We start from the raw sequence: 25058 nt of genomic DNA, 5'->3' as shown, positions 1-25058 counted from the left end.
TGTTTGGTGCATTATTTGGTTTTCATTTTTAATACATAATAAACATGAGCTTATAACTAGGTTTTGCATTATACTGTCATAATTTTACATTTCAGAAAACACAGACAGTGTTGTGATGCAGCCAAAAAGAAAACATTTTATTAAGGATATTCGTCATCTTGCTGGTAAGTATAAAACTTAGTTGAAACTGAAAAGACAATATAAGACAAAAATGCATAAATTGTGTTATTCTTTGTTCTAATTTATGAGAATAAAACCTGACCACCAAAAGCATTATCCATCTTTTTTTTCCAAGAATAGCTATTCTTAAATCTACTGTATCTGACTGGGCCTTTTTTAAAAAACTTTATTATAACAAATTTGAAACATATCCAAAGTAAACAAAACAGTATGATGAATCCCCCACTTATCACCCAGCTTCGACAGTTATAACCATTTTATTTTATCATCCATAGTTTCATCAACAACCCCTATGTGTATAATTATTATTATTCACAATTAGACCATCTTAAAGCTCTAATATGAGGTTAGTAGCACAAAAACTCACAACGGGTTTTGTCACAGAGCATCATTTTAAACTTAGTTAATAACCTACTTCTATATTCGGTAGCTGTCTTCTGGATCTGAATCTGTTGTTCTATTCAAAGCAGACATTTCTTCGCATACCAGTCATCTCCCTTTTGTTCAGAGACTAGGGTTAAATAGACCTTATAGATCATTTAATTTTGAATGACTTACTTCACAGAGGTCCAGAGATACAAAAGGACATAAACAAAGTTAGTAAGTTAGAATTAAAAGCCAAATGTCCTTTTACTCAGGATGAGTCAGAAAGTTTTATTCTGAAGAGGTAAAACTAATATCTTACAGTTTCTTATTTCTTAGTTTTCCTCAGTATAAAGGAAAACTCTGTTTACTTTTACTTTGTGTTTATTCCCAGAATGGCATGCATTAATGGCAAGCTTGTCATTTTTTGAGCTGAAAATGACAAGTTTAAAGTGATGATTTATTAAAAGAACTCTTTGAATTTTTTATTTCTCTTGAAATGTGGGTCCTGGTTGCAACTGGAGAACAGTAGGAAAACTGTTGTTCGCTGTAACTGCACTGATGGCTGCGTACCTTATGCTGTAGCCAGTGAAGTTTCAAATGTTGGGTCTTCTCCACACAGACTTTTTCAGAGATTGTCCCTTGCACTGCAGGGTCCCTTCTGTCTACCTTCCACACAATTTTGAGATTTTAGAATTACAGATATGCTGTATTTAGTCTTAAGAGCTTGAGTAACATAAAGGGGATTGCTATATTAAGTTAAAATGTTTAAATTTATTTTTGTAGTGAACAGTAAGGAGTTCCTTGCAAAAGAAGAAAGCCAAATACCAGTAGATGAAGTGTTTTTCCACAGGTACTATACTTAATATACTTTCATTTGGGGGAACTGCTAAAATTTAAATTTTTAGATTTCATAAAATGCTTCATTAACATCATATTTTGAAAAAATCAAAGAACATGTCTGTGTTTGTTAACGAAATTTATAAATCAGTCATTTTGCTAATATTAATATATCTTAGTAAAACTAAAGTAAATTTGGTAGTTTTGTTAATAATTTAGCATATAAATTGTGTTTTATGCTTTTGACTTTTTGGAATTTAGCCTTTAATTTCTTTTTAGAATACTTTTCTTTGTAGGCTTAAAATCTACCTTAGTTTAATATAGTGATAACTCATGGGTAATTTTTCCAAACCATGGCCGTTAGAATAGATTCAGAAAATTCAGTGCACTGCTATAGAAATAAGTCCTAAACCAACTAGTATTATTACCTAATGGCTTATTGGTAGTAAAGTACCTCTTATCTCATCTGGTTGACTAGTTAATTAGGTTTGATTTGGCTTGGGGTTTTTTTTTTTTTTTTGGAGTCTTGCTCTGTCACCCAGGCTGGAGTGCAGTGGCACTATCTCAGCTAACTGCACCCTCTGCCTCCTGCTTTAAAGTGATTCTTCTGTCTCAGCCTCCTGTGTAGCTGGGACTACAGGTGCATGCCACCATGCCCAGATAATTTTTGTTTTTTAGTTGAGACAGGGTGTCACCATATTGGCCAGACTAGTCTCGAACTCCTGACCTCATAATCTGCCCACCTCGGCCTCCCAAAGTGCTGGGATTACAGGCGTGAGCCACCACATGTGGCCTAATTAGGCTTGTTTTTAATCATTTAGAATGAATAATTTTAAGGGTTTGATTATATTTGTAAATGGCTAAGTTTTGCTGTATTCTAATATAACAATAGGGCTGATAAAATATTATTCTTTGAAATGTAATTACACTTCACATTTCAAAAGTTTCCAGCTACTTTTTATTGAGTTAAACTATTTTTTTATATTACGTACAAATTTCAGTCATTTATTTCCAACTGAGTATACTTAAGATTTTACAGTTGTAGTTTCCCGTTTTTCATAGGTGCTTTGATTATAGTAAGATTAGACCTTTAATAAAACTGTCAAATATATAACATGAATATTATTTTAGGTATTACAAAAAAGTTGCTGTTAAAGAGAAACAAAAACGGAATGAAGATGAAGAAAGTATAGAAGACGTGGATGATGAGGAATTTGAAAAGCTGATTGGTAATTTGTTTTGTTGACTCTTTGTAAAATAATCTACTATTTGTTAATAGACCATGGAACATTAATGGGAAAAGTGGCCTTAGTTTTAAAAAATCATTTAGCTAAGAATATGCAAATCACAATGGAAGAGTAAGAAATATTTGGGACCAGGCGCTGTGGTTTATGCCTGTAATCCCAGCACTTTGGGAGGCCAGGGTGGCCAGATCATTTGTGGTCAGGAGTTTGAGACCAGCCTGGCCAACATGGTGAAACCCTGTCTCTACTAAAAATACAAGAAAATGAGCCAGGTGTGGTGGCGCACACCTGTATTCCCAGCTACTCAGAAGCAGAGGCATGAGAATCGCTTGAACCCAGGAGGCAGAGGTTGCAGTGAGCCTACATTGTGCCACTGTCCTCTAGCCTAGGTGACAGAGATCCTGTCTCAAAAACAAAAGAAATATTTTGATGACATACAGCAATTCACCCACGTTTGCACCAGAAAAATATATGATTGTGCTTTGCATAGTCCATATAGGAAAAAATTTATGTTTGCTTGAGTATATTCATTGTTACAACCAAATCTCATGAAATAGAAATCCTTTTTACCATTCATAATCTATATTATAGCATATCAGTAGTAATTGATAGCAATAGTCTACTATTTCATCTTTTTTATCTTTAATCTACAAAGCTAGAGAAATTTTGATTGAAACTTAATAGACTTAAACAAAAAACATGGTAAATTGGAAAGGCTTACACTGATTTCACGTTACATACTTTTTTGTTGTTTTTTGGATTTGTTTTGTTTTTGTTTTTTGTTTTTTGTTTTGAGACAGGGTCTCTCTGTCTCCCAGGCTGGAGTGCAGTGGCACACTCAAGACTCACTACAGCCCTGCAGCTTATACCTTGTGGGCTCAGGCGATCTTCCTGCCTCAGCCCCATGGGTAGCTGGGACTACAGGTACATGCCATGATGCCCAGCTAGTTTGTTTTTGTTGTTGCTGTTGCTGTTGTTGTTTTAATAGAGATGGGTCTTGCTGTGTTGCTCAGGCTGGTGAACACTCCACCTCAGCCTCCCAAAGTGCTGGGATTACAAGCATGAGATGTTACATATTGTATCACATCTATTAAAAATGAGCACTTAAGTAGTTCTAATAGGGTAAAAAGGATTACAGTTGCTAAATATCATTTTATTTGATATTCACCCTCGTTCCATAAAAGAACTGTAGAAAGAACCAAAATTAACCAGCTCCTTCTTTAGTTTTGGGATTTAACTAAGATCAGTATTTCACAGGTTTATATACATTAGTAAGACGCACCAGCAACAGTCACGTTAATATTATTTTGGTGTTTACTTGTCATAAACAGCAGACTCATGACTATTAGAGTAATTGATTCAGATATAAGATGTATGTCAAGCTTGTCATTCTTTGTTGTATCTCACAATTTCTGTATTCTCTGGCAGACACATTTGAAGATGATAACTGTTTCAGCTCTGGAAAGGATGATATGGATTTTGCTGGGTAACATACTTCTGTCTTCTCCTTTCTGTTTTTCTAGGATTTCCCAAATTGTTGTCTCTTAGAACAGTAGACCACAGAACTATGTGACATAAAGGGGAAATGTATTCAAATAAGTTTGAGAAGTAGTTACAATATTTTCATCTTAGACCTTTATAATGCACATTATTATTTACTCTGAGCAGTCTGCAAAGCTTTCTCCTTCTAAGTCATATAATAGCCTAGTGTTTCTAAAGCAAAACACTACTTTAGAAAATACTGCCTCCTTTTGTATTACAAGTTGTGTTTTTTTTCCAGCAATGTAAAAAAGAGAACAAAAGGAGCTAAGGATAACACAGCAGATGAAGATTCAGAAGGTAGTGATGATGAACTTGATAACCTGGACGAAGATGAAGTTTCTTTAGGAAGTATGGATGATGAAGAATTTGCTGAAGTTGATGAAGACGGAGGAACGTTCATGGATGTGTTAGATGATGAAAGTGAGAGTGTTCCAGGTAAGCATTTTTTAAAATAAGACATAAACTGTATCTTCCTTAATTCCTCAGCCTTAGGTTAGTTTTTCTGCCAAAGGTTTTTAATATAGCCCTGTATTCAAATTAATACTCATATCAGCCAGAAATTTAAATAGGACCTTTTCCCTTCTCATTTGGAGCTGAAGGGTTTTTATTGTGTGTTGTGTGCATTTTCTTTTATGCAGCTTTTTGAGTTTTGGACTTTCATTTTAACCAACAACTAGCTCTGTACAATATATGTTGAGCTGAAATGCTGCCTTTTTTTTACCGTAACTAGCAATTTATAAAAGTTAGTCAATATTCATCACAGCCTAGCACAGATGAAGGTGAATATTTTATCTTGTTGTAAATTAGCAAGGAACACCCAAAATTGTTCTGGATGGTTGTCTGACCTTTCTGTCCTTTCACATACCTTCAGCATGCACATGCCTGCCCAGCATTCTTCCACTTATTCTGAACCACAGCAGAAGTTGCTTGTTTTAAGGGGTTTTATATTACTTGATCTTATTAATGAAGCTATTTAGAAAATTTTCTATTTGCATAAAATATTAGGACTATGCCAATTATTCTTAGAGTCTTGCTCTCACTCTGTCCTCAAAGCCTATGCTGGTGGAATTACAAAAGCCACATGGAATAGCAATATCGTGCCTTACCCTCAGAATAAAGATTTTAGCATATCTTGGAGTAATATTTTCCAGTCCTATTGTTTTTAAATTGCTTAAAAGCAAATTTTTTCATGTAACAGAACTTGAAGTCCACTCCAAAGTCAATACTAAGAGAAGCAAGAGAAAAAGTACAGATGATTTTGACTTTGCTGGCTCATTTCAAGGTAAGAAAATGCATTTAATATCTTTTAAAAGCACTGTCCATGTGAAAGGTGTCATTATCATTTTGGCAAATGAACTCTCCTAAATTTGGTTAATAAAATTTGGGGTGGGGGAGGTTGTTTTTAAGAAAGATGTTAAGTGGAAAGTATTTTCTACACTCAATGCTGGATTTTGTCAGATGCTTTTTCTGTGTCTATTTAAATAGCCATATGGTTTTTGTTTTTAATTGTTTATGTGGTGTATCACATTTATTGACTTGCCTATGTTAAACCAGCCCTGCACCCCTGGCATGAAACCCACTTGATCATGGTGTATTATCTTTTTGATATGCTGTTGGATTTGATTAGCTAGTATTTTGTTGAGGATTTTTGCATCTCTGTTTCTGTATCTTTTAAGAGGAGCATTTAGGCCATCTGTTCATCTGGAAATATTGGTCTGTAGTTTTCTTTTTTCATTATGTCATTTCCTGGTTTTGGAATTAAGGTGATACTGGCTTCATTGAATGATTTAGGGAGGATAATCCCTCCTTACCTGTCTTTTGGAATAGTTTCAGTAGGATTGGTACCAATTCTTCTTTGGTGTCTGATAGAATCCAGCTGTGAATCTGTCTGGTCCTGGACTTTTGTTTTGTTGGCAATTTTTTTATTACTGTTTCAATCATGCTATTTGTTATTGGTCTGTTCAGAGTTTCTGTTTCTTTCTGGTTTAAATGAGAACGGTTGGATATTTCCAGGAATTTATCCATTTTTCTCTAGGTTTTCTAGTTTGTGTGCATAAATGTGTTCATAGTAGCCTTGAACGATCTTTTGTATTACTTTGGTATCAGTTGTAGTATCTCCCATTTCATTTCTAATTGAGCTTACTCGGTTCTTCTCTCTTCTTTTTCTGGTTAATCTCACTAATGGTATATTGATTTTATTTTTCCACAGAACCAGCTTTTAGTTTCATCTATCTTTTTTTTTTTTTTTTTGAGACAGAGTTTCGCTCTTGTTACCCAGGCTGGAGTGCAATGGCGCGATCTCGGCTCGGCGCGATCTCGGCTCACCGCAACCTCAGCCTCCCAAGTAGCTGGGACTACAGGCGCGTGCCACCATGCCCAGCTAATTTTTGTATTTTTAGTAGAGACAGGGTTTCACCTTGTTGACCAGGATGGTCTCAATCTCTTGACCTCATGATCCACCCGCCTCGGCCTCCCAAAGTGCTGGGATTATAGGCATGAGCCACCGCGCCCGGCCTGTTTCATTTATCTTTTGTAGTGTTTGTTTCAGTTTTATTCAGCTCTGTTGTGGTCTTCGTTATTTCTTTTCTTCTGCTGGGTTTGATTTGTTCTTGTTTCTCTAGTTCCTTGAGGTATGAGCTTAGATTGTCTGTGCTCTTTCAGACTTTTTGATGTAGACATTTAATGCTATGAACTTACTAAGAGTAGTGCCACTTTTGCTGTATCCCAGAGGTTTTGATAGGTTGTGTCACTATTGTTCAGTTCAAAAAATCTTTTAATTTCCATCTTGATTTCATTGTTGATGCAAAGATCATTCAAGTGCAGATTATTAAATTTCCATGTATTTATCTGTATACAGTTTTGAGGGTTCCTTTTGAAGTTAATTTCCAATTTTATTCCACTGTGATCTGAGAGGGTACATGATACAATTTCAGTTTTCTTAAGTTTATTGAGACTTGTTTTGTGGCCTACCATATGGTCTATCCTTGAGAATGTTTCATGTGCTGATGAAAAGAATGTATATTCTGCAGTTGTTGGGTAGAGTGTTCTGTAGGTATCTATTAAGGCCATTTGTTCTAGGATATAGTTTAAGTCTGTTGTTTCTTTGTTGACTTTCTGTCTTAATGACCTGTCTAGTGTAGTCAGTGGAGTATTGAAGTCTCCCACTATTACTGTGTTGCCATATATCTAATTTCTTAGGTCTAGTAGTAATGGTTTTATAAATTTGGGAGCTCTGGTGGTAGGTGCATATATATTTAGGACTGTGATATTTCTTGTTGGACTAATCATTTTACTATTATATAATGTCCCTCTGTCTTTTTTTAACTATTGTTGCTTTAAAGTCTGTTTTGTCTGATATAAGAATAGCTACTCCTGCTTGCTTTTGGTTTCCATTTGCATGCAATATCTTCTTCCACCCGTTTACCTTAAGTTTATGTGAGTCCTTATATGTCAGGTGACATGAACTTGAACACAGCAGATACTTGGTTGGTGGATTTTTATCCATTCTGACATTCTGTATCTTTTAAGAGGAGCATTTAGGCCATTTACATCCAATGTTAGTATTGAGATGTAAGGTACTGTTCTATTCATCATGCTAGTTATTGCTTGAATACTTTGTTTTTTTTGTTTTGTTTGTTATTCATTGTGTTATTGTTTTATAGGCCCTGTGAGATTTGTGCTTTAAGGAGGTTCTATTTTGGTGTACTTTAAGATTTTGTTTCAACATTTAGAATTCCTAGGCTGGGTGTGGTGGCTCACACCTGTAATCCCAGCACTTTGGGAGGCTCAGCGGGCATCACCTGAGGTCAGGAGTTCAAGACTAGCCTGGCAATCATGGCAAAACCCCATCTCTAAAAAAATAGAAAAATTAGCCAGCTGTCATGGCAAGTGCCTGTAATCCCAGCTACTCAGGAGGCTGAGGCACAAAAATCACTTGAACTCATTAGGCAGAGGTTGCAGTGAGCCAAGATCACACCATTGTACTCCTGCCTGAGCAACAGAGCGAGACTCCATCTCAAAAAAAAAAAATTAGAACTCCTTTCAGCACTTCTTAGAGTGCTTGCTTGGTAGTGGCAAATTCTCTCAGCGTTTGTTTGTCTAAAAAAGACATCTCTCCTTCATTTATGAAGCTTAGTTTTGTTGGATACCAAATTCTTGGCTGATAATTATTTTGTTTAAGGAAACTAAAAATACGGCCCCAATCCCCTCTGGCTTGTACAGTTTCTGCTGAGAAATTGTTGTTAATCTGATAGGTTTTTCTTTACAGGTTACCTGATGCTTCTGCCTCACAGCTCTCAAGATTCTTTTCTTCATCCTGACTGTAGATAAACTGATGACTCTGCCTATGTGACGATCTTTTTGTGATGAATTTCCCAGGTGCTTTTTGAGCCTCTTGTATTTGGATGTCTAGATATTTAGCAAAACCAGGGAAGTTTCCTCAATTAAGTTTTCCAAACTTTTAGTTTCTTCTCTTCCTCAGGAAGAACAATTATTCTTGTTTAGTCATTTAACATAATCAAATTTCTTGGATGTTTTACTCTTTTTAAAAACAAAAAATTTTTTTTTCTTTGTCTTTGTCCAATTGGGTTAATTCAAAACGCTTGTCTTCAAACTCTGAAGTTATTCTTGTTCGATTTGCATTTCATTTTTCTGGAGACTTTCATCCACATCCTGTTGTTGTTTTTTTTTTAATTTAGGTTGGTTTTCACCTTTCTCTCCTACCTCCTTGAGTAGCTTAATCAACCTGAATTCTTCATCTGGCAATTCAGAGAGAGTTCTTCCTGGTTTGGATCCCTTGCTGGAGAGTTAGTGTGATCTCTTGGAGGTGTTATAGAATCTTGTTTTGTCACATTACTAGAATTACTTTTCTGGTTCCTTCTCATTTGGGTGGACTGTTTCACTGGAAAGATCTGGAACTCAAGGGCTGCTCTTCAGATTCTTTTTTCCCATAGGGTGATCCTTTATTATGCTATTCTCCCCCTCCCCCTAGGGACAGGGCTTCCTGAGAGCCAGACTGCATTGATTATTATTGCCCTTCTGGGTCTAGCCACCCAATAGGGCTACCATGCTCCACGCTGGTGCTGGGGAATGTCTGCAAAGAGTCCTGTTACATCTTCAGGTCTCCCAGCCATGGATACCAGTACCTGCTCTGGTGGAAGTAGCAGGGCAGTAAAGAGGACTCTGTGTGAGTCCTTGGTTGTAGTTTTGTTTAGTGCAGTGGTTTTCTCAAATGCTGGTTTTGCTAGCAGTGAAGTTGTGATGTGGAGAGACTCAGGACCTCTGGTTAGTCAGGGTGTTGCAGGCTGTGGAATTAACTGTTTTCTCCTTCTTTGGCACAGGGTTGTTCTGTTATTATTTGCTGTGATGACTTGAGTTGGTTGGCCTCCAGGCAGGAGGTGGTGCTTTCAAGAGACAACCAGCTGCTGTAGTAGAATTGCCCTACCTTGGCCTGGATAAGTACTCAGGGTTTCTCAGGTGGTGGGCAGGGTCACAGAGCTCCTAAGAGTTTGTCTTTTGTTTTCAGAGTTTTTTGGCTGTCTTGTGGAGTTTGTAGTGGCAAGTTACTTCTTTCAAAGGGTCTGTGAATTCTTCCAATTTTCATGGTATGTTCCTGTGGTGGTTCTTGGAGCAAAAGTTCACAGTGTGAGTCTCCACATGCTGTTCTGTCCGTCCATGTTGGAGCTGCTCGTTAGTCCTGTCTCCTATCTGCCATTTTCCTCCCCAGCACAGCAGACCAACATGTTTGCCTCTTCTCTGTTTTGTTCTCTCCAGGGCCCCAACAGATTGGATGGTGCCCACTCACATTTGAATGCAGAGCTTCCTTACCTAGTCCAGAGATTCACATGCTAATCTCTGCTCATTCATTTTTAAACCATTCAATTATAAAAGCCTTGGATTTTTCAAACATTTGTTACCTTTTTCCTTTTCTCAACCATTATTCTTTGCTATTTAACCCTTGCAATAATCCATGCTCCTTTATTAACTTTATTTTCCCTTAAGATCTGCCATTTTGCTGCCATGAAAAAACAATTTTAATGTCAAAAACATTTTACACGAAAGAGATACAAACTCTTCTCTTTAAAGTATATCTTAAAAGATTACGTTTCACATTGTAACACAAGGTGCTGATAAAAGAAAAAAGTGCTGTAGCAGGTGATAGTCTTAAAAGTTTTTAAAAGTTTCATTTACATATTGGTAATAGTCTCAGAGATTCATGCCTACAAAAATTTATCAGCTCTTTCAGATACTGCTGTCAATTTCATAGTCCCCTAATAACTAGATACATATTTAAATTATAACATGTTATCTTCCAGATTTTGTCTTCCCTTGAGTTATCTAAGATCATATTTTAATATTACCATAAGGTGAGATATAAGGCAGTTTTTCTCAAGATCATCCGTCAGAAAAGAAGTGTTGCTTTACCTCAAGTCCTACTGAGCCTATTATTATTATTATTTTTTTTTTTTTTTTTTTTTTGAGACGGAGTTTCGCTCTTGTTACCCAGGCTGGAGTGCAATGGCGCGATCTCGGCTCACCACAACCTCCACCTCCTGGGTTCAGGCAATTCTCCTGCCTCAGCCTCCTGAGTAGCTGGGATTACAGGCACGCGCCACCATGCCCAGCTAATTTTTTGTATTTTTAGTAGAGACAGGGTTTCACCATGTTGACCAGGATGGTCTCGATCTCTTGACCTCGTGATTCACCCGCCTCGGCCTCCCAAAGTGCTGGGATTACAGGCGTGAGCCACCGCACCCAGGCTCTACTGAGCCTATTATTAAAAGATACTGGTAAAAGGAATTTGAGGAGAAGAAAAAAATTTTTTTAATGTTAAAAAAAAGGGCCGGGCGCAGTGGCTCAAGCCTGTAATCCCAGCACTTTGGGAGGCCGAGGCGGGTGGATCCCGAGGTCAAGAGATCGAGACCATCCTGGTCAACATGGTGAAACCCCGTCTCTACTAATACAAAAAAATTAGCTGGGCACGGTGGCGCGTGCCTGTAATCCCAGCTACTCAGGAGGCTGAGGCAGGAGAATTGCCTGAACCCAGGAGGCGGAGGTTGCGGTGAGCCGAGATCGCGCCATTGCACTCCAGCCTGGGTAACAAGAGCGAAACTCCGTCTCAAAAAAAAAAAAGATGCTCTCTTAGCTTGTTTCAAATAATAAAATACTGTTTCAGAAGACATTAGGCTGAAAGGATTCCAAATCTCAATTGATAATAGTTTTAGATGCAGATTAAAGAATACCCAACATAATTGATTTAAACAAAAGAGGCAAGAAATTTTAAACAGATTTATTAATTTACTAATTGATCACCCTACATTTGCAGGTGTTAGATATCCTTAAGAATAAACATACCTTATAGAAACTTTAATCAGCCTGGGCAACATAGTGAGACCACATCTCTACAAAAAATCAAAAATTAGCCAGGCATGGTAGTATACACCTGAGGCTGAGGTAGGGGGGAAAAAGAAAGAAACTTTAAGAAACCAGTACAGTACAGAAGTGCCTACTCATTGAGGTCACAGATACATCACTACAATATGAATAAAAAACAAAAAAACCTTCCTAATGCATGCAAATGTGTATTATACAGTTAAGTAACATACATTTCACCTTAATAAAAATGAAGATGAAATGCTTTAGAAACTATTTTATCAAAAGTGACTCTGATACAAAGACTTGTATATGATTGTTCATAGTAACTATTAATGACAAAAAGTGGTCATGACCCAAATGTCCATTAACTGATAAGCAAAATGTGGTATATCTATACAATGGTGTATTATGCAGCCTACAAAATGGCATGGAGTACTGATACATGCCACAACATGGATGAGCCTCAAAAACGTTACGCAAAATGAAAAAGCCAGATACAGGGAAACCACATCATATGATCCCATTTATATGAAATAGCCAGAAAAGGCAAGTCATCAAAACAAGATAGATTGAGGATGGGTTAGAGGACTACAAATGGCACCAGGGATCTTTTGAAGTTGATGGAAATATTCTAAAATCAGACTGTGGTTGTAGTTGAACAAGTCTGTAAATTTACTAAAATGCATTGAATTAATACACTTAAAACAGCTGGATGCTATGATGTGCAATTATTCTTTAGTAAAGGTGTTTTTTGCTTTTGTTTTGTTTTTGAGACAGAGTCTCACTCTGTCACCCAGGCTGGAGTGCAGTGGCACAATTTTGGCTCACTGCAACCTCCACCTTCCAAGTTCAAGCAATTCTGCCTCAGCCTCCCTAGTAGCTGGGACTATAGGCACCCACCACCATGTCTGCTAATTTTTGTATTTTTAGTAAAGATGGGGTTTCACCATATTGGCCGGGCTGGTCTCGAACTCCTGACCTTGTGATCTGCCCCCGCTTGGCCTCCCAAAGTGCTGGGATTACAGGTGTGAGCCACCATGCCTGGCCTAGTAAAGCTCTTTTTAAAATGTGGCTCTAGTATTGCTAGAGACATTGATATCAAAAATGCAGTTTAAATAATTGTTTCAAAAATAAAGTGAGACTTTTCAGGAAAAGTTTATATATCCAGTACTATAGGTAAGTTTTTTTTAAGAAGAAACTATTTTCAGTTATAAGCAGAACTTCATTTATAGCGTAATAAACGTACTTTCAATTTCTTTACAACCTAAAGAATAAGACCCCTGAATTAAATTTTTTGTCTTAAATATTTCAGAACCCATCCATGTCATCTTGAAAATTTTACTCTTCCTTGATATGATGTTATTTCCCTTATGGGAAAGTTTGATCGGTGGCCGTATTTGAAAAGCAAGAAGACACTATTGGCATCTGAACAGTTCTATTAGGATGTTAAATTTTTAAAAATACTATATACTAACTCTTGAATTATATTTATTTATTTAAATGCCAGCTACCTAATGGTGCTATCAGATTATTGCAATTGTGTTTTTACCCAAGTATAATATTTAAAATAAAATCATGTTGCTTTGTATTTTTCTAAAATCATTGGATTTGTAATTCAATAATGTAGATTTATAATTTATTTTAGGGCCTAGAAAAAAGAAAAGAAACTTCAGTGATTCCAGCCTATTTGTATCTGCTGAAGAGGTAAGGCTAATACACTGTTTTAAGCTAGCTATTCTACATTATTTTTAGTTTGCTAATAAATTTATCTTTTTTTTTTAAGTTTGGCCATCTATTGGATGAAAATATGGGATCCAAGTTTGATAACATTGGCATGAATGCCATGGCTAACAAAGATAATGCAAGTAAGTAACTTAATTTTTTTTATTGACATTTTAAAAACAGCTTTGGCTTAGGACGTCAGAAGATAGAATTTTTTTTTTTTTTTTTTTTTTTTTTGAGACAAAGTCTCGCTCTGTCACCCAGGCTACCACTGCAACCTCTGCCTCCCAGGTTCAAGCAGTTCTCCTGCCTCAGCTCCCAAGTAGCTGGGATTACAGGAATACACCACCATGTCCAGCTACTTTTTGTATTTTTAGTAGAGAAGGGGTTTCACCATGTTGACCAGACTGATCTCAAACTCAAGTGACCCGCCCACCTCAGCCTCCCAAAGTGCTGGGATTACAGGCATGAACCACCATGGCTGGCTGATAGGAATATTTTTGAAAGACCTTTTCATGGTACTTTACAACCTGGAAAGAATGGCTTTTTCAGCCGGGCGTGGTGGCTCACGCCTGTAATCCTAGCACTTTGGGAGGCTGAGGTGGGTGGATCACCTGAGGTCAGGAGTTCAAGACCAGCCTGGCCATCCTGGTGAAACCCCATCTTAAAAAAAAAAAAAAATGGCTTTTTCTTCTCTCAGAGAATAAGATTAAAAAGTATTTATACTACAGCAAAAAAAAACCTGCAGACTACAAAAATTACTTTTTTTTTTAGGGAGGTAGGCCATTTTTGTATAGCATGAATTTGCTAAGTAACTTTACATGTTTATAGACATTTTAATTATCTCTGATATTGACTGTTACTGGTTTTTATTTCACCAGTAAAATTGCTTGGGGAAAGAAAATCTTTAGAGCATTTGTTTCTTTTCATTCCTTAGTCATTTCTTATTGAAACATTAATCTTTGACAATAAATTTAAGAAAAGCAACAAACAAGAAGCAATGAATTTGTATAGTGGGTGGGAAACTGCAGGCCAAGGCAGGCTAGCAGTTCTTGTGACTCGGCAGCATGTTCTGTGGGACCGCCAAGTGGAATAGTACACTCATCTTTTCTTCTTCTCCCAAAGGTCTCAAACAGCTTAGATGGGAGGCCGAACGTGATGACTGGCTACACAACAGAGATGTAAAAAGTATCATCAAGAAAAAGAAAAATTTTAAAAAGAAGAAGATTAAAACCACTCAAAAAACTAAAAAGCAAAGGAAATGAGAGTTATTAATGTAAATTACAAATTAAAATTTTACTTACATCTAATTTTTGCTCTCCAACCATTTTTTTTCATCTAGCTCTCTGATTCCATATATTCCAGACATCTCAGTGGATTTATAATAAACTATAAATAAAAATAGCTGTCATTTATAAAGTAATGTGGAAATATTGTTAAACTTCTTGAAAAAAATGGAAATATTGCTACATAACAAAATGAAAAAGAGGACAGGATTACAGACTTGACATATAAGCCCTGGCATCTCTAATCATTGTAATGAGCACTATTTAGTATAACTGTGTCATCTTGTTCAGTCATTATCCACTTGACAGAGAAAGAGACGGCTTCAAGAAGTTAGCAAACCTGAGATGAAACTGATCTTTTAAAACCAAAGGTTTAAACTGTGGTTTGATTCTATCACTTCATACATGAATGGTTCCAGAGTTTACATTCTTAACCACTAGAATTCAGAATCCAGCCCATTACCTAATTCTCTTCTCACTAGAATAGATGAGAATGTACTCTAGTATCAGAACTAAAATACATGTGAATAGTATTGTTAGAAATTGACATACCACAAAATAAAGTCATTTAGTTCTTAGTTCCTTGTAAAGAAATTAATTACTACTTAATTTATAGGTTACCTGAAAAAGTCATTTTATACTTACTTACTTTTACTTAAGGATAAACATACCTTTCAAGATGAAGGGAAATTTCTTGCTCATTGTTTGCCTAAAATCTGATGGGGGAAAAATAGGATGTCTTGAAATTAGATTCAAACAAACAAATTCATTACATTAATACAGCCACAATTTAATGCTAGCTTTAGGGTCCATATGATGGGAACCATATAGATTAGAAATTTGTTTAAAGGTCCTTCTGGTAATCCAGGAACTATCTCCTTTTGGATAAGATCTAGGTTGCACTTGCCTTAACATGATAGCCTTAGAGTTTTTAAATTTTCACCTGTATATCCAATGTAATTTTATTATTTTTTTTTTTTGAGACGGAGTTTTGCTCTTGTTGCCCAGGCTGGAGTGCAATGCGGCGATCTTGGCTCACCGCAACCCCTACCTCCCAGGTTCAAGCGATTCTCCTGCTTCAGCCTCCCGAATAGCTGGTATTACAGGCATGCACCACCATGCCCAGATAATTTTGTGTTTTTAGTAGAGACGGTTTCTGCATGTTAGTCAAGCTGGTCTTGAACTCCTAACCCCAGGTAATCCGCCTGCCTCGACCTCCCAAAGTGCTGGGATTACAGGCGTGAGCCACCACACCCGGCCCCAGTGTTTATTTTTAAATGGTACCTGAAAGCAGATTTTGAGTGTGAATGTGTAGTTCCCTATGTAAATTTATGAATTTTTTTTTCCAACAATATGTTTCTCCATGAAGGCCTAGAATTATTTTTATGGATGTTATTTTACCTCTATAAGAAATTACAAATAAGATCATAACCAGTTTTGGTTTTAGTTTTGTTTCGTTTTGCAAGATAAGACTTGTTCTGTCGCCCAGGCTGAAGTGCAGTGGTGCGATCTTGGCTCACTGCAACCTCAGCCTCCCAGGTTCAAGTGATTCTCCTGCCTCTGTCTCCTGAGTAGCTGGGATTACAGGCAGGTGCCACCACGCCCAGCTAATTTTTGTATTCTTAGTAGAGAGGAGGTTTCACTATGTTGGCCAGGCTGGTCTCAAACTCTTGACATGTCGTGATCTGCCTACCTCAGCCTCCCAAAGTGCTGGGATTATAGGCATGAGCCACTGTGCCTGGCCAGTTTTGTTTTGTTTTTAATAACTAGTTTTGGTTTTAGGTTTTGTTTTTGTCTTTTTGAGACAAGATCTCTCTCTGTTGCCCAGGCTGCAGAACAGTGGCACAATCACAGCCCACCACAGCCTAGATGCCCCCCTGGGCTGGGCTCAAGCAAGCCTCCTACCTCAGCCAAGGTTGAGTAGCTGGGACAGGGCTCAAGGGAGCCTCCTGCCTCAACCTCCCTAGTAGCTGGGACTACAGAAGCATCCACCAGGCCCAGGTTTTTTGTTTTGTTTTGTTTTAAGATACAGGTTCTTGCTATGTTACCCAAACTAGGTTCAAGCGATCCTCCCACCTTGGCCTACCAAAGTGCTGGAATTAAAGTGCAAGAGCCACCACATCCAGCGATAACCAGTTTTTAAAATTGATCCCAGGTTTTAATTTGCTTTTAAATACTTTTGGGATGTTTTCTTTATACCCTTCCTTCGAGTTTAAAAGAAAAGAGATTTTGTGAGTATCCAGTAGCATCTTGGTAGAGCGTTCCAACAAAGTATGCTGAGGAAGACTATGTGACAAGTTTCAAAGATGGCTATCACCCTAGGACTGTGCCCTGTTTTAGAGAAAAATCACTTCCTAATTTAAAAAGTTGAGAGGTCTAATATAAAATTTCCCCCAAAAAAATGTTAAAGCACTTTCAGCCATAGCATGTGAAAGTCTTTTAGTGCCCACTGTTGATGCCCAGGAAGAAAACTAAAGCCTGAGAAAACTGGTTCCTCCGAGAAAACAGCAATGCCACTTACTTTCTTAGTCTACTAAACAATGAAGTGTAATGGACAGGCTAAGTTTCCTCCATCTGTGCTCCCAAACTAAGCCAGACCAAGAACGTTTGCTCTACCCTCCCCAACAGTAAAACTCATGGAGATAAGAAATTTTTTCCTTAGTCTACAAACAACATTTTTAAGGGAGAAGGGAGAATCATCTAGGCTACAATAATGAATACTTTGATTCCTGTTCTACCCATAAAAATGTTTAATATGGCTTAAATCTGAAGAAGCAATTTCTCCAAAAATGTCATTGCCATTTAATACACAAAATGGATTAGCAAATTATACCCCTTTAAAAAGCATTAACTTCTGAATTATAATTACCTTGGCTTCCGTGCATCTTGTTAAACAAAAAATATGCTCCAAAAATGCCTAAAAGTTCGGCTACCAAAACTCCTTTAAAGATCTTCTTTGCTAGTGGTTCCATAGTACGGGCCATCCTAAATTTAACAAGAAATACATGTAAACTTAAATGAGCATATGTAAACTACTATTACCATTTCCCTAATAACTCAAATTCATTCCCACAGTTTGAATGGTTTATCTGTATGGGAATAAGACCCCAATATTATGGTATACTTTTTTGGTTTAGACATCCAACATACCTAGTTTTCAAACTCCATGCCTGAGGGGCATGATGAACAGGACAAAATTGGATAAAGCACAGGAAAGAGATAAAATTCAAGAAAGCATTGTAAAAAGAACAATTTATGGAACTAAAATTTTTTAATTGTGTAGGAAAACAGAATGGGGAAGATAGGTTAAATCAATTTTTTAGTTGCACTGGGAATTAAGAAATCATCTTGGCCAGGCGCGGTGGCTCACGCCTATAATCCCAGCACTTTGGGAGGCCGAGACGGGTGGATCACGACGTCAAGAGATCGAGACCATCCTGGTCAACATGGTGAAACCCGTCTCTACTAAAAAATACAAAAATTAGCTGGGCATGGTGGCGCACACCTGTAGTCCCAGCTACTTGGGAGGCAGAGGCAGGAGAATTGCTTGAACCCAGGAGGTGGAGGTTGCGGTGAGCCGAGATCTCGCCATTGCACTCCAGCCTGGGTAACAAGAGCGAAACTCCGTCTCAAAAAAAAAAAAAAAAAAAAATCATCTAAATGGATACAATATGTAAATAGCTCTTTGTAAAGTGCCCTGCAAAAGTAAGATTTTTCTGAAATGGTTCTACACTTTCTATGGCTACAGTTCTTTTATTAATATAACATATACTAATATGTACATATTATATATACTAATATGTATGTTATATAGCATATATAAGTATATAAACTATATACATAGTATATATACTAATATAAGTATAGTATAACACAACATATACTAATAATATAGCATATACTAAACTATTAATACAATATATACTAAACTATGTGCCATAGTTCAAGCATTTGGAGTCCAGTGGCACGATCTCAGCTCACTGCAACCTCGGCCCCCTGAGCTCAAACAATCCTCCCACCTCAGCCTCCTGAGTAGCTGAAACCACTGGCACACACCATCACGCCTGGCTATTTTTTTATATTTTTAGTAGACACAGGGTCTCAACACGTTGCCCAGATTGGTCTCGAACCCCTGAACTCGAGCAATCCGCCCACTTCAGCCTCCCAAAGTGCTGGGATTACAGTTGTGAGCTACCATGCCCAGCCTATAACAGGTCTTAAAACTTTCAATGCACTATCCAAGAGGCATGTTTAAAATGCACATTCCTGAGCCTCAGCCTGCAGTTCTCCACTTCCCAATCTCTAGATTCTGATTCAGCAAATCTAGGATTGGCACCCCAGTAATCTGCCCTTTAGTAGGCATTCTCAGTAATTTTTATACAAATGGGGGCGGGGGGTGGAAACTGATTGGGTGATGAACCAGTAAGTGGCAAAACTACAGACCCATTAGATCTTGATTCTCTTCCTTTAAAAGTTAATCAAGAAAAAGGGTTTGTGTCATTATTTTTTTTCAAATTAAAGTAAAAGATATCAAGCTAAAAAAAATAGAATATATGACTCTTACTGAATAAATTAATGTAAACCCAGGTTTGGCCGGGCGTGGTGGCTCACACCTGTAATCCAAGCACTTTGGAGGCCAAGGTGGTGGATCACCTGAGGTCGGGAGTTCAAGACCAGCCTGACCAACATGGTGAAACCTCATCTTAAAAAAAATAAAAAATAAAAAATAAAACCCAGGTTTTTAGTCTGCCTCCTTATAACCTCAAAGTCCAGAAGAGAACCACTCGTTTTTCACCTCAGACTTTTCTATTGTCCTCTGTGTGCTCTTTTGTCCTCAGTCCCAGCTCCCTGCTGTCAGGTGTTTTACTCCATTCACTTCTGACCTCTTTTCAATGCCTGAGGGTGGAAGTAATCAAATAACCTTCCTTTTGTAGGATTATCCTGCTAATATCATTATCATGTGGCCCTCCCCACCACCACCCCAAATTCCCTTATTCTGATAATGTGATCACCCTGGGAACCAAAAGATTAAAACTTTATGATTCTTATTTAAAAGAAATGAAGCAAAGTTACAAAGGAATTCATATATAACCAAGAGGCAGTTGAGTGGTGGGAAAGGAGGGTTGTTTTGCTCCATTCACTACAGTGCTGTACATGACTGACAGAAAATAAGTCAAGTCATGCTCAGTACAGATGGCTCACTTGGGGTTATTTTTATTTTTTAATTTTTGAGATGGAGTCTTGCTCTGTCTCCCAGGCTGGAGTGCAGTGGTGTGATCTTGGCTCCCAGCAATCTCCGCCTCCCAGGTTCCAAGCAATTCTCTGCCTCAACTTCCTGATAGCTCAGATTACAGGTGCGCCACCACGCCCAGTCCTTATTTTATTTATTTATTTATTTTTTTGGAGACGGAGTCTCGTTCTGTTGCCCAGGCTGGAGTGCAGTGACACGATCTCTGCTCACTGCAACCTCTGCCTCCTGGGTTCAAGTAATTCTCCTGCCTCAGCCTCCCCAGTAGCTAGGACTACAGGCAACCACCACCATGCCCAGCATATGTTTTGTATTTTAGTAGAGATGGGGTTTCATCATGTTGCCCAGGATGGTCCCGAACTCCTGAGCTCAGGCAATCCGCCTGCCTTGGCCTCCCAAAGTGCTAGGATTACAGGCATGAGCCACCGAGCCTGGCCCTTTTTTTTTTTTTTTTTAAGACTAGGTCTTGCTCTGTCTCCCTGGCTGCAGTGCAGTGGTGCAATCTAGGCTCACTGTAACTTCTGTCTCCCAGGTTCAAGCGATTCTCCTGACTCAGCCTTCCGAGTAGCTGACATTATAGGCGTGTGCCACCAGGTCTGGCTAATTTTTTGTATTTTTAGTAGGGAAGAGGTTTCACCATGTTGGTCAGGCTGGTCCCGAACTCCTGACCTCAAGTGATCCTCCCGCCTCGGCCTCCCAAAGCGGTGGTATTACAGGTGTGAGCCACCGCACCCGGCCTCTTGGGGTTACTTTTTAATGTTCAAGGGATGAACAAAGGCTGCCTGCAGCCAGTTCCATTATTCAAGAAATCAAAGTAAAATTTTGTTTCAAGAGAGGGCGATGCTAAGGGCTCAAAAAAAATAAAGTCCATCTGTAGGCCAGGGTTAAAAGGAAAATAAATAAATAAAAGTCCAAATAATACTGTAAGGCTGCTTTGGTGTATAGTGGTGAGCATAGCTGCCTCCAAATAACATCGTACAATAAAGTATTTACCCTTTTAAATATATATATATATACGTTTTGCACTCCGAGGCCCTCGCCTTCAGGAGGCTGATGATAAAACTTCAAGCCCCTTTCCTACAGACCACGAGACACACCGGTCCACCCACAACAAAGTGACGTTTACTAGCTGCGGCAAGGGAGGCCTAGCAGAGGAGCGCCTGCCTTCCCCGCACGGGGACAGGCAGCGCTCCGGGAAGGAGTTTAGGTGAAGTTTAACACCAAGCCGCCTCTGACAGGTTCGGCGCAGGGCTGTCACGCAGTTAACTTCACGCAGGGCTGAGAAGCTGACTCGGGGACACAAGCTCAAGACAAATGAGCAATGCTGGGTCGGAAGCCCCGGGAATCGGGGCAGCTTCGCTGTGCGGGACGGCCTCCCAGCTCAGCGCCCGCAGGCGACGCGGCTGCGAGCAGCAACGTCTCTCCCAGACCAGCTGTGCCGAGCACGGCTTCTCCGCAGAGGCCTAGCGCTGCCTCAGGCTGGCCGTCTTCGCTCCCTCGCCCCCAGCTTTTGCCGCGGTTCCCACCCAGCTCCCGCTTCCCCCGGTTCCGTGCTGCCCCCGGTTGCCCTCGGCGCTCCCAGAGCCCGCGGAACGCTCCGGCAGGGCCTGCAGGCGACACGCGCAGGCACCCACGCAGCACGGCCAGGCCGCCGGGCCACGGTCGCCCAGTGACCCGGAAACACTCGCCTCCAGTGAACGGAGGTAGTGACACCTGACTGTCCTCTACATGCCCCAGAACTGGGACGAGGACCCTCGCAGAAACCCGCCCCACTCTCGGCGCACTGGAGACCTCCAAATCAAACCCCTAACGGGAAGCCACGCGGCGCTGTCTCACCTCAGGCGCCTGCAGGGGAGACTGCGAATGCTAAAGAGCTGACAACGCCCCGCCCCTTCCCTTGTCGGCCCCGCCCCCACACTCGTAATTACCATTCATCGTGCTGTGACCCCGACCCGAACCTGACTGCCCGCTACGTACATCATTTTACGGAATATTCGCAATAACACATGCAACAGGTGCTGAGTGTATCTCATTTTGCAGAGAAAGCAAGAGGCTTTCACTGCCCACAATCACACAGCTAGTAAAAACCAATTCAGGCCCGGGTGCGGTGGCTCACGCCTGTAATCCCAGCACTTTGGGAGGCCGAGGCGGGAGGATCACGAGGTCAGGGGTTCGAGAGCAGCCTGGCCGACATGGTGAAACCCCCGTCTCTACTAAAAATACAAAAATTAGCCGGACGTGGTAGCAGGTAATCCCAGCTACTTGGGAGGCTGAGGGGAGAGAATCGCTTGAGCCCGGGAGGCGGAGGTTGCAGTGAGGCGACACTGCACCATTGCACTCCAGCCTGGGCGACACTGAGACTGTCTCAAAAAAAAAAAAAAAAGCAGAATTCACATTTGAGCCTAGGACATTGACTCCATGGAGCCTGTTCTGGGTGCTTTTCCTAACACCCTGAAACCTAAAGTGTGATAGTCTCAGGGAACCAGCAACATAAGCATCACCTGAAAATTTGTTAGAAATGCAGAGCTACTGAATCCAAAACTGCATTTTAGCTAGATCCCTAAAGAATTCGTTTGCAACCTAACACTTGAGAAACACTGCGTATACTGCCCATTTAGTAAGCTGAAGAAGAGGAAGAGAAAGACTCGAAGGGGACAAGGAAACAGAGAAAAGGAATATAAAAGTATATTGAGGTACCATGTGCAAGACAAAGCCTGGAACACCCTAAATAGACACAGATCTACCTTCATCGAAGTTCTAGTCTAGTTAGGGGTAGTTACCATAAATAACTGATGAAAAGTACACATTAATAAGGGCCTTGCTTCTAATCCGAGGAATCGGTAAAGGTTTTAGAGAAGGGGCGATAGCTGGAGCTAACTCTGTCAATGCCAAGTAAAGGAAGTGCCTCTGCAAGGTGCTCTGCAATTGCCCCAATTTTCCTAACACCCGCCTTCCCATAGTCCAGTCCATGAGGCTTATTTGCATACCTAAAGCATTATAAATTGTGAAAACTGTGAATGTGTAAACTATATTAAATTAAAGCATGTCATTGTTAGTCAAGATCACTTATTTCTACACAAATCCAGAACTCTGATCTCTTCCACTATATCAACTTCTCTGGTGTCCTCTTAAAGTTTGGGCTTTGTACATTCTCTTGATCTCTTCTATCTGCTCTATAGAAACCATCTCTGGCTTGAATGTCAGTTCTATTTAATATTTTATATGTTACTTTCTCTCAAACCTTTTTCATGAGCTCCCTTTCTGCATTACGTTGCTTTTTATTTTGTCTGTTATTGTTTTCACTGTAATAAACTATTTTTCTTAAAACTTTCAGAGCTCGACCCCTACACCAACGAAGTTCTCTTTTCTTCTCCAACTGACACATCCACAGTCTTTTTTCTCCTTCTTCTTTTCTAATCATCCTCCTCGTCCTCCTCTTGTTTCTTCTTCTTCTTTAGGGTCTTGCTCTGTCATCCAGGCTGGAGTGCAATGGCACAATCATAGCTCACCACAGCCTTAACCTCCTAGGCTCAAGTAATCCTCCCTACCCTCCAGCCTCTAAGTAGCTGGGACAATAGGCATGCACCACCACACCTGGCTAATTAAAAATATATATATATTTTTTCCAACTCCTATGTTGCCCAGGCTAGTCTCCAACTCCTGGGCTCAAGTGATCCTCCCTCCTTGGCCTCCCAAGTGTTAGAAATACAGCTGTGAGCCACCATGCCTGCCCTTCCTCTTTTTTAAAAAAATGAATAGCCAAGTATAGTAGTAAGAAGGGGAAAGGTAGTACATCCACAGTCTGTAAAAATTAATCCACAGGCCGGGCGCGGTGGCTCAAGCCTGTAATCCCAGCACTTTGGGAGGCCGAGGCGGGTGGATCACGAGGTCAAGAGATCGAGATCATCCTGGTCAACATGGTGAAACCCCGTCTCTACTAAAAATACAAAAATTAGCTGGGTATGGTGGCGCATGCCTGTAATCCCAGCTACTCAGGAGGCTGAGGCAGGAGAATTGCCTGAACCCAGGAGGCGGAGGTTGCGGTGAGCCAAGATCGCGCCATTGCACTCCAGCCTGGGTAACAAGAGCGAAACTCCGTCTCAAAAAAAAAAAAATTAATCCACAATAAATATTTTCGTATTAAAAGCACCCACCATGACTTCCATGAAACATTTTGTTAAATATCATTTAAGATACTATGCATTGAGCTTCCAGGCCTGTCTTTGTCCACTTGGGCTACTATAACCAAATGCCATAAACTGATGGCTTATAATCAACAGAAATTTATTTCTCATGATTCTAAAGACTAGGAAGTCCCAAATCAGGGTGCCAGCAGATTCAACATCTGGTAAAGACCAATTTTCTGGTTTTTGAAATAGCACCTTCTCACTGTGTCCTCACATGGTGCAAGGGGCAGGGGTCTCTCTGGGGCCTCTTTTAAAAGGACACTAATCTTTGGCTGGGCACGGTGGCTCACACCTGTAATCCCAGCACTTTGGGAGGCCAAGGTGGTTGGATCACCTGAGGTCAGGAGTTCGAGACCAGCCTGGCCAACATGGTGAAACACCATCTCTACCAAAAACACAAAAATGAGCTGGGCATGGTGGCACATGCCTATAGTCCTACCTATGCTGGAGGCTGAGGCAGGAGAATCGCTTGAACTCAGGAGGCAGAAGTTGTACCCTGGGTGACAGAGTGAGACTCCATCTCAAAATAGATAAACAAACAAACAAACAAACAAACAAATAAATAAATTGTCACTAATCCCATTCACGAGGGCAGAGCCCTCACAACCTAATCACTTCTCAAAGGCCCTGTGTCCTAATACCATCACCTGGGAGATTTCAACATAAGAATTTAGGGAGAACACAAACTTTCAGACTGCATAGCAAGACTCCATCCACTACATTGGTGTGAAATACCAGAATATCAGTGTTAAAAGTACCAGGATGACAAAGCAAGATGAAAAGGCCATTGGGGCCAGGCGAGGTGGCTCATGTCAGGCCTCCAAGTCCAAGCCTGGCCATTATAGCATTGGCGACCTGCACATATACCTCCTGAGGGTTTTTGCTGAGCCAGAAAGTCTGAAGTAACAAGATGGCCACAAAGAGAAGTGAAACAACTAGTTCCTGCCTCAACTGATTGCTCTCCCCCTGCAAAGTTCGGCCATTGCTCCTGCTCAGCCTTGCAAAGCTTCCCCTTTAGACATTAGGTTTCTCAAGACCCCCACCCCTGTAACTATGTAATTACCGCACCTTC

The 25058-nt window shown here is 39.8% G+C and overlaps 3 protein-coding genes across 7 annotated transcripts in view; 2 read left to right on the top strand and 1 right to left on the bottom strand.

Moving 5' to 3' along the window:
- Window positions 1–14575, top strand: part of CEBPZ (CCAAT enhancer binding protein zeta) — a 28715-nt gene extending 14140 nt beyond the window's left edge. The window contains exons 8-16 of the mRNA XM_012475425.2: window positions 96–164; window positions 1330–1396; window positions 2515–2612; window positions 4056–4113; window positions 4408–4604; window positions 5368–5451; window positions 13189–13247; window positions 13327–13408; window positions 14391–14575. Coding sequence (XP_012330848.2) covers window positions 96–164; window positions 1330–1396; window positions 2515–2612; window positions 4056–4113; window positions 4408–4604; window positions 5368–5451; window positions 13189–13247; window positions 13327–13408; window positions 14391–14530 — 854 coding nt within the window. The 3' untranslated portion in view covers window positions 14531–14575. The remainder of the gene's footprint in view (window positions 1–95; window positions 165–1329; window positions 1397–2514; window positions 2613–4055; window positions 4114–4407; window positions 4605–5367; window positions 5452–13188; window positions 13248–13326; window positions 13409–14390) is intronic.
- On the bottom strand, window positions 117–21679 carry CEBPZOS (CEBPZ opposite strand). 5 transcript variants are annotated; one of them, XM_064364004.1, is made up of 6 exons: window positions 21636–21679; window positions 17421–17536; window positions 15223–15267; window positions 14570–14654; window positions 11523–11569; window positions 117–4192 (listed from the first exon to the last, which is right to left on the bottom strand). In XM_064364004.1, exons 2-4 carry the CDS (start codon window positions 17533–17535, stop codon window positions 14572–14574), a joined length of 243 nt encoding a protein of 80 aa, XP_064220074.1. In that variant the 5' UTR covers window position 17536; window positions 21636–21679; the 3' UTR covers window positions 117–4192; window positions 11523–11569; window positions 14570–14571. The 5 variants fall into 5 exon arrangements, with proteins under 5 accessions (XP_064220074.1, XP_021530091.1, XP_064220073.1 ...); XM_021674416.2 differs by lacking the exon at window positions 11523–11569; XM_064364003.1 differs by lacking the exon at window positions 117–4192 and having other exon boundaries at window positions 11443–11569.
- The window catches only part of SULT6B1 (sulfotransferase family 6B member 1), a 45913-nt gene continuing 38795 nt past the window's right edge, over window positions 17941–25058 (top strand). The window contains exon 1 of the mRNA XM_064364002.1: window positions 17941–18000. The gene's annotated coding sequence lies outside the window, so the exon portion shown is untranslated. The remainder of the gene's footprint in view (window positions 18001–25058) is intronic.

Source organism: Aotus nancymaae, unplaced genomic scaffold, assembly GCF_030222135.1.
Source record: "Aotus nancymaae isolate 86718 unplaced genomic scaffold, 86718_ANA_hifiasm-v0.15.2.pri h1tg000057l, whole genome shotgun sequence".
Lineage (NCBI taxonomy): Eukaryota > Metazoa > Chordata > Mammalia > Primates > Aotidae > Aotus > Aotus nancymaae.
Note: the sequence above shows the minus strand (reverse complement) of the source record. Positions and strands in the feature narration are given on the sequence as shown.

Excerpts from the sequence above, each read along its gene's own strand:
- CEBPZOS (XM_064364004.1), bottom strand. The coding sequence starts at position 17,535 with ATGGCCCGTACTATGGAACCACTAGCAAAGAAGATCTTTAAAGGAGTT. Across the intron at positions 15,268-17,420 it reads CAAGATGCACGGAAGCCAAG|ATTTTAGGCAAACAATGAGC; the intron begins GTAATTATAATT and ends TTCCCCCATCAG. Across the intron at positions 14,655-15,222 it reads ATTTCCCTTCATCTTGAAAG|TTTATTATAAATCCACTGAG; the intron begins GTATGTTTATCC and ends TTTTATTTATAG.